The sequence below is a fragment of the Pongo pygmaeus genome, chromosome 7, assembly GCF_028885625.2.
Source record: "Pongo pygmaeus isolate AG05252 chromosome 7, NHGRI_mPonPyg2-v2.0_pri, whole genome shotgun sequence".
Classification (NCBI taxonomy): Eukaryota; Metazoa; Chordata; class Mammalia; order Primates; family Hominidae; genus Pongo; species Pongo pygmaeus.
The window spans coordinates 93,926,974-93,935,657 of NC_072380.2; the positions used below are offsets into that span (position 1 = coordinate 93,926,974).

The 8,684-nt window shown below is 39.0% G+C and overlaps 1 protein-coding gene and 1 pseudogene across 1 annotated transcript; one reads left to right on the forward strand and one right to left on the reverse strand.

Annotated features, from left to right (window-relative positions):
- Positions 1 to 2,469: 2,469 nt before the first annotated feature.
- Positions 2,470 to 5,089, reverse strand: LOC129042101 (sodium/bile acid cotransporter 5-like; annotated as a pseudogene).
- A 1,212-nt stretch (positions 5,090 to 6,301) lies between these two features.
- On the forward strand, positions 6,302 to 7,299 carry LOC129042418 (calmodulin-alpha-like). Its single transcript, XM_054498395.2, has one exon. The coding sequence runs from the start codon at positions 6,357 to 6,359 to the stop codon at positions 6,804 to 6,806; it is 450 nt and encodes a 149-aa protein (XP_054354370.1). The 5' UTR covers positions 6,302 to 6,356; the 3' UTR covers positions 6,807 to 7,299.
- The last annotated feature ends 1,385 nt before the right edge of the window (positions 7,300 to 8,684 follow it).

Below are 8,684 nucleotides of genomic sequence, written 5' to 3' on the forward strand. Positions count from 1 at the left end.
GAAGCAGCCTCACAGAAAAAAGTTATTTGACCCCTCTTGCCTTCCTGCCTCTGGCGCCACATTCTCCCTCAAGACTTGCCTTAGAAACTGGAATTCTTCTTCCCCAAGGCAGGTCCTAGAAACCCAAAAATATAATTCTAATCTCCCCAACTTTTCGTGTAAAAAACAGACCATAAATAAATTTTCCAACCCACTTTTTCTGATTGTAGGTCTCAAGACCCCTGTTCCACAGAGGGTCTTGCCCAATGCACAGAAGGAAGGAATGCACCACAGAGAGGCCAAATAAAATCTAAACAGACAGGCTTTGCCGGGTTTCCCCACTCAGTCTATTCGCATTACATTATACACTTTTGGTCCAGTCCTGTTTCTACACAGCTGGTTATACTTTGTTTGAACCTAAACATAAAAATGGACTGTTCCCTTGTATCTTGGGTCTTCATTCTGAAGGCTCCCATGTCACTTAAAACTATGATCAAATAAATTTGTATCCTTCTCTCCTATTAATCTGTCTTTTGTCAGTTGATTTTCAGCAAGTATTCAAGAACAAAGGGAAATTTTCCCTTTGGTCCTACAAAAGTCCTCACGCAGAGAATGTACGGCACAAGGAGGTTGCATTATACGTGGTACAAGGACTAGTTTATGGTCCTTAAAATGTTTCCTCTTCTTGAAGGGGCGGCATCGTGGTACATACATCATCATCATGCAAAAACTGTTGCACAGATATAAGATGTCCCAGCCACAGCAGGACCAGAAAAGTGAGCTATTTGGCTCCTTGCTTAGGAAGTGATTGTTTCTCTTCATTTAATCAAAGGACAAGATGTTGTAACAATCATGTTGCCAATGAAACAGTTCCCAGAGATGAATGATGTGAACTGTAGACCCAATTCCCACATCCCACAAAGAGCAAGAAACTTGTCTTTAATTGTTTAAAGAATGATGCCTTAGGTATCTGGTTTGGATATCTCTATTTGCCTATTAAATGACTTTTTGTTTTGTTTTAAAGACAAGCCTTCAGAAACTAGCTATTTCGTTCTTCATTGTCAATCATCTTAAAAATCTTGCCAACTGCATGATGACAAGTGTTAATTCATAACTAAATAAAATTTTCCAGGCTTTTGCAGAAATGTCATCCATCATCTTTTAACCTTTTTAAATGAATGTGGTCCCAATGATTTGGCAAAGCTGTTAAAATCAGTATAACCAATTTGAAGCAAGAGAGATTAAATATCACCTATATTATTCCTTCAAATGATAATGTTTCAAGCTACCTGTGTCAGGTGAGCAAAAGCCTAGTATTTTTCTAGAGACCTTAGCATCTGCCTCACAATTGTTCTCAGGTAACCTAGATTTTTTCAGTCCAAAGAGGCCGTTCTGCTTCCAAATGCCTACTGAAAGTGAAATGCAAAATCTGTCGGTACACAGGGAAGTCTTAGTGTTCAGATTCGATTGTGGCAAAGCTGCAAACTGGTCTCACAAATCCAAAGGATCTTTGGTCCAATATTGTGAAAGTAGTTCAGAAAGCTGCAGAGACCTCAGTACAGGATGCATTACCCCTGAGTTCCCAAAGGGGCAGTATCTAAAACTCTGGTCCCATCTGCAGCCACTGTTCCTAACCCTAAGAATATCGGCTGTGCCCAGGTGGTTGTGGGGGCAGGGGACAGCAGCACAAACTCTGCTTCCTGGAATGATGTCCAGCTCCTCACTCTTCCAACCTTCCCTAAGGGAAGTTCCCTCTTGAAGGCTTTTGGTATCCTTTCCTGTCAGCTGTCTCCCATCTATGAGAGAGGTTGTAATTACACTGAACCTCAGAATGAAAGAGAGGTGAGATCCAATGTCCCTGACACCTCCCCAGACAGCTGAGTGTACACAAGAGAGTTCTAGGGAAGGGTGGCCTTTGTGAAGCCACAAGAAGGTCTGTTATCCTTTCCCAAAGGCAAGGATGACAGTGCTTACTTGCCCTTTATTTGCATAATAAATAGAGGCCACCGCAGGAATGAGTGGGCAATTTCCCTCCCCAGAAATCATGGGCATCTTGCCAACTGCACTTAGTCTTTGGAGTTGACTTCTTTTAAATGACCTCTCTCTTCATTAAAAAAAAAAGTTTTAGTTTCTACATGCCATGATATTCTCAGTTAATAGTTAATGATTTAAGTGGACTCTGACCTAACATAATTATATATATACCATGGCAGCTGGTCAGGGGTGGAGTGTCCAGGATAGCTAATAAGATCTTACGTTTTGCTACCATAACAAAGTATCATATTCACCTTGTACTCCATAAAACATTCTCAAACCAACACAACTGAAAAGTTACCTCCTTCCTCTGAACTCCTGTGTAGCATTCTACTGTTGGAAGTACTCATTGGATGCTTAACATTTATGGTGTTGGGTATATACACACATGTATTCTTCCTCACCCCATGTCAACTTTTTTATCAGCTCATAAGTGGCTTCTGAATGGATATCATTTTAGTTACTCTTTGACTCTCCCACAGTGCCTGAGTAGGAATTTGGCAATGCTTTAATTGTTAAGCAATTTCTTTTTCTCTTATCTTCTAAGATAAGGGTACAGCTTTTCTTAGCCTTGTAAGACCAAAAGGAACAGTAACGTTTCACATCCAGAACACATGGCTCCTGTAAAAGGAGCCACAGAGGCTAAGTTTGCCTTGGACTTGGAAAAGACAGCTGAATAATGGCCAGGACTAAGAAACTATTTAACAACCAACTTTCAATAGCAACAGTTTTATAAACAAGAAGACACAGCACACAAACTTTAGCAAAAAAGTGCCCCAATGAGAAATGTGAAGCAGGAACTAAGAGACCCAACAGAATCACCTCTAGGTTATCTGTTTTTAGAAACATTAATCCCACTCTGAAAGTCAAATAAATCCCTACGAACATTAAAATAAAACTCAAAGATCTAATTATTCTCTCTAAGAAGTTTGCTCTTTCAGGTATTCTACGCTTGATGACTATTTCAACAGATACTGATAAAGTATGAAAAGGAGTGTTGACACAATTTTCGAAACAGGAATATGAAATGTACCTGACAACCCTAATATCTTACTGTATGTATAAAATTGACAGGCATTGTGATCAGGGGCAATAATGTTAATGTGCAAGTCATTAAAATGGCCAATGTGAAATTTCCGTCTAGAAGCAGAGAAAAGAGACAGCCTCCACCCCTCCTGGGCACGTGCAGGTCATTACAACTCCAAAAGCTTGTGCCTCAGGCAATGACACAATCTGAGACAAAAGAAATCCACAAAATGGCATTAAAAAAAACTGTGTAATTGCCCCAAGAGTTACTGCCAAAGGTCTCTTCCATGCTGTTTGAAACACCTGTAATTCAATCTTGCAACTAAATGTGTATTTATTCAACAGTATTAGTGGTAAAATAAGCATTAGGATATTTCTATCAATATGCATTGGTGCCTGGAGAAGACTGTCTTTTTGTTTGAGCACTTTGACTTTCACATTCTTGATTTCTTCTCTGAGAAATCTTCAGAATCCCAGAGTTGAATAGTCACATTTGTTTCTCCTTCTTCATCAGTCACCAGATTTATGGTAAAGTTTATAACATATGATGATATCTTCTTGGTCAAATAAAGGGTTCAGTTCATCTATAAAAGAGAGACACTACAAAACTGGATTTAAAAAACAAAGTCCAGCTACATGCTGCTTATAAGAGACATCCTAAAACAAACAACACAGAAAAGTTGAATATAAAGGGATAAAAACAAGACATAATAGTTAAATATTCACCAAAAAGAGATAGTGAAATGATATTATTATAATTCAAAATAGGATTTAAGGCAACATTCTTAAAGAGCATATAACAATGCAGACATTCTATGCACCTGATAATATGCTACTCAGCAAAACCATTAGAATTATAAGAAAAAAATGAATAAAACCACACAATAGTGGGAGATTTTAACACATCTGTCTGAAAAACTGATAGATCAAGCTGACCAAAAACTAGTTAAGTACACACACACACAAGCACACACACATCAATATGTGCATACATATGGACAGAGGGGGACTGCAAATGATAAAGCAAACAGGGCAAAGGTAAATAATTGGTGCATTTGGGTAAAGTCTATGGAAAAGTTATATGTACTATGTTTGGAACTTGCCTGTGTTTTAAATGGTATCAAAATAAAGATCATAAAAAATCACTTCCAAATAAGTAAATGAAAAACAATAAGTTTCCCATCCTATGTGAGGAATTGGAAAAAGAACATCAGATAAAATCTTTTTAAAAAGGAGAGAGAAGGAGATAATACAAGGGCAGAAATTGACCAGGCACAGTAGCTCACACCTGTAATCCCAACACTTTGGGAGGCCAAGGCGGGTGGATCACTTGAGGTCAGGAGTTCGAGACCAGCCCAGCCAACATGGTGAAACCCTGTCTCTACAAAAATACAAAAATTAGCCGGGCATGATGGCAAGTGCCTGTAATCCCAGCTACTTGGGAGGCTGAGGTGGGAGAATTGCTTGAACTCGGGAGGTGGAGGTTGCAGTGAGCCGAGATTGCGCCACTGCAGTCTAGCCTGGACGACAGAGCGAGACTCCATCTCAAAAAAATAAAGTAGAAATTAGTGAAACAGAAAGCAATGAAACAATAGGGGAATAAAACTGATATATGTTTCTTTGAAAAGACTGACAAAAAATAAAGATAAACCTCTAACTGTACTGTTTAAAGGGGAAAGAAAGAAAAGTACAAATGAAAATTATTAAAAATGAAATGGAATGGCTAAAGACACAATAGAGATTTGGGAATATAAGAGAATAACTTGAACAACTTTATAACATCTTTATAATGGATAGAGAACACATGTATTTACATTTAAATAGCAATTTTGAATCAATTAATACTTGCAGACTTTCTTTCCAAAAAGATAGCTAATGCCTTTCTTTCCTTTTAATTCTTAGTCTTTACTTATGATTTGACCTGAGTAATATAACAATAGTGATAAAAGCCCAAATCAGAGGCACCAAAAAATCCCACTTCAATGTCACCTTTGCCAAACTGGCATTTAGAGGGGGCCTTAAAACTTGTTTTTTCGGATGCAGGATTCATATAAAATCTTTGTATATATTTCTCTAAATATAATTTTTAATACATAATATTTTCACACAATTAAAAATGCAGATAAGTATACAGTAAAAGTCTTCTCCAATGTTTGGTACTTTTCCTTACAGACAAAATTTCCAGGGTCTTGGGTATATTTCCAGAGATGTTCCATGTTATATATAACAGACACAGCACACACACACACACACACATATACACAGATATTTTATACCATATATACTCTTCTGGACCTTTATTTTTCCACTTAAAAATAAGTATTTGACAACATATATTGGTCATCACTCCATAATAAACAGTTTACTTTTTTTTAAAAAATTACTTCACATTCAATTAAACGTTCGTATAGTCTAGGATATGTTCTAGTCACAAACAATCCTCAAATCTCAGTGGCTTAAAACCACAAAGTTATTTCTTGTTTTGTTTTTTTTGAGACCGAGTCTCGCTCTGTCGCCCAGGCTGGAGTGCGGTGGCAGGATCTCGGCTCACTGCAAGCTCCGCCTCCGGGGTTCGAGCCATTCTCCTGCCTCAGCCTCCGGAGTAGCTGGGACTACAGGCGCCCACCACCACACCTGGCTAATTTTTTGTATTTTTAGTAGAGACAGGGTTTCACCGTGTTAGCCAGGATGGTCTCGATCTCCTGACCTCATGATCCGCCCGCCTCTGCCTCCCAAAGTGCCAGGATTACAGGCGTGAGCCACCACACCCGGCCCACAAAGTTTTATTTCTAGCTCCTGCTACATGTTTATCATGAGTTGACCAGAAGTTCTATTTCATGTCTTCACTACTAGGGAACCCAGACAAATGCATCTGGCTCTATCTGGTCACTTTGGCAGTAGGAAAGAAAACTGTAGATAGAATCACTGAAATGAAATAATTTAGTCTAAAAGTGGCAGATGTCATTTTTGTTTACAACATTGGACAAAGAGGACACATGGCCACCTATAACCAAAATGGTACCAGGAAATGCTGAAAGTATTTGAACATCTCTAATAACAACCAGAGGATATATCATACTTTAAAAACTGGTTTTCTACTGATGATTGTTTGTTTTCATCCTTTATTTACTGCAAATAAACACTATAATAAAAGTGCATATGTCATTTTTCACATGTGAATATATCATAGGATATGTTCCTAGAAGTAGAGTTTTGCATGTATCTTTAGAAGTCCACCTGTGGAGAATTAGTCTGAGTGGAATGAGCCAGCCAAGTGGTTGTGTGGTTGCGTCTCCAAAACCGGTAGCGCTTGCAGCATGGCTGACCAACTGACTGAAGAGCAGATTGCAGAATTCAAAGAAGCTTTTTCACTATTTGACAAAGATGGTGATGGAACTATAACAACAAAGGAATTGGGAGCTGTGCTGAGGTCTCTTGTACAGAATCCTACAGAAGCAGAGTTACAGGATGTGATTAATGGAGTAGATGCTGATGGTAATGGCACAATTGACTTCCCTGAATTTCTGACAAAGATGGCAAGAAAAATGAAAGACACAGACAGTGAAGAAGAAATTAGAGAAGCATTCCGTGTGTTTGATAAAGATGGCAATGGCTATATTAGTGCTGTAGAACTTTGTCATGTGATGACAAACCTTGGAGAGAAGTTAACAGATGAAGAAGTTGATGAAATGATCAGGGAAGCAGATATTGATGGCAATGGTCAAGTAAACTATGAAGAGTTTGCACAAATGATGACAGCAAAGTGAAGACCTTGTACAGAGTGTGTTAAATTTCTTGTACGAAATTGTTTATTTGCCTTTTGTTTGTAACTTATCTGTAAAAGGTTTCTCCCTACTGTCAAAAAAATATGCGTATATAGTAACTAGGACTTCATTCCTCCATGTTTTCTTCCCTTATCTTACTGTCATTGTCCTGAAACCTTCTTTTAGAAAATTGATCAAGTAACATGTTGCATGTGGCTTACTCTGGATATATCTAAGCCCTTCTGCACATCTAAACTTAGATGGAGTTGGTCAAATGAGGGAACATCTGAGTTATGCCTTTTCTTAAAGTAGTCTTCTTTAGGAACTGTCAGCATGTTGTTGTTGAAGTGTGGAGTTGTAACTCTGCATGGACTATGGATAGTCAACAATATGTACTTAAAAGCTGCACAATTGCAAAATGGGTGTATTATCCAGGTACTTGTACACTATTTTTTTGTACTGCTGGTCCTGTACCAGAAACATTTTCTTTTACTGTTACTTACTTTTAAAACTTTGTTTAGCCACTTAAAGACAATCTGCTTATGGCACATTTTGCCTCAAATCCATTCCAAGTTGTATATTTGGGAGGCCGAGGGGGGCAGATCACAAGGTCAGGAGTTCGAGACCAACCTGACCAACATGGTGAAACCCCATCTCTACTAAAAATACAAAAAAACTTAGCTGGGCGTGGTGGCGCATGCCTGTAATCCCAGCTACTCGGGAGGCTGAGGCAGGAGAATCGCTTGAACCCGGGTGGTGGAGGTTGCAGTGAGCCAAGATTGCACCACTGCACTCCAGCCTGGGCAACAGAGCAAGACTCCATCTCAAAAAAAAAAAAAAAAATACAATTTATACCCCCTCCTAAAAAAAAAAAAAGAAGTCCACCTGTGGCATGAAGCACCCCAGAGATTCAGTTTATCCACACTTGACACACAATGAACATAGATTATTACAATGTTTCCATTTTGGGGGTGGCAGGTGATAGTTTTTAGAAATCTTCCAGAGACGCAATTGATTACAGCTACATTCTCTGAGCTAGAATAGGAAACAGGTATGGCTATAATATTTTGTGTGTTAATTCTTAGTCCCAATATTCTCATCAACTATTTAATTTCAGTCAAGTCAGAATTACAGTTCTGGATGTTGCACCAAAGGCCATGATTAGGAGATGGAATCCTCTAATTATTTATTTTTACTAGATTTCCCAACAGGCCCATAGGAGGTTGTGTCATATTAAAATATGATTCTATGATCACATTAATTTGAAAATATCAGGTTAATCAAAGTGAATTATTAACCACAGAACTTTTCACAGCCTCATAATATGAGTGCAAAAACTGGAAATTTGTAACGGGGGAGGAGGGTGGAGCAACATGGCCAAATAGAACCCAACAAATTGTCCCCCCAACAGGAACATAAAATTGGGCAAATATCCACACTAGAAAGTACCTTCACAAGAAGCAAAAATCAGGTGAGCAATCACAGTACCTGATTTTAACATCTTATCAAAGAAAAAGGCACTGAGGAGGATAGGAAGGACAGTCTTGAAGTGCCAATGTCACCCCTCTCCCTTTCCCTGGTAGCCCTGCATGGCAGGGAGAGAAAAATCTGTGTGCTTGGGGGAGGAAGAGTGAAATGACCGTGGGGCTTTGCAATTCAAGTCAATGCTGTACACAGTGAAAAGCAACATGGGGAAGAATTCAGCCAGCATCCAAAAAGGGAGAATTTAGACCAGCCCCAGCCAACGGGGAATAGTTCACCCCAGTGGTCGGAACCTGAGTTCCAACAAGTCCCATCACTGCAGGCTAAAGTGCTCCATGTCCTAAATAAACCTGAAAGGCAGTCTAGGCCACAACGACTGCAATTCCTGGGCAGGTTTTG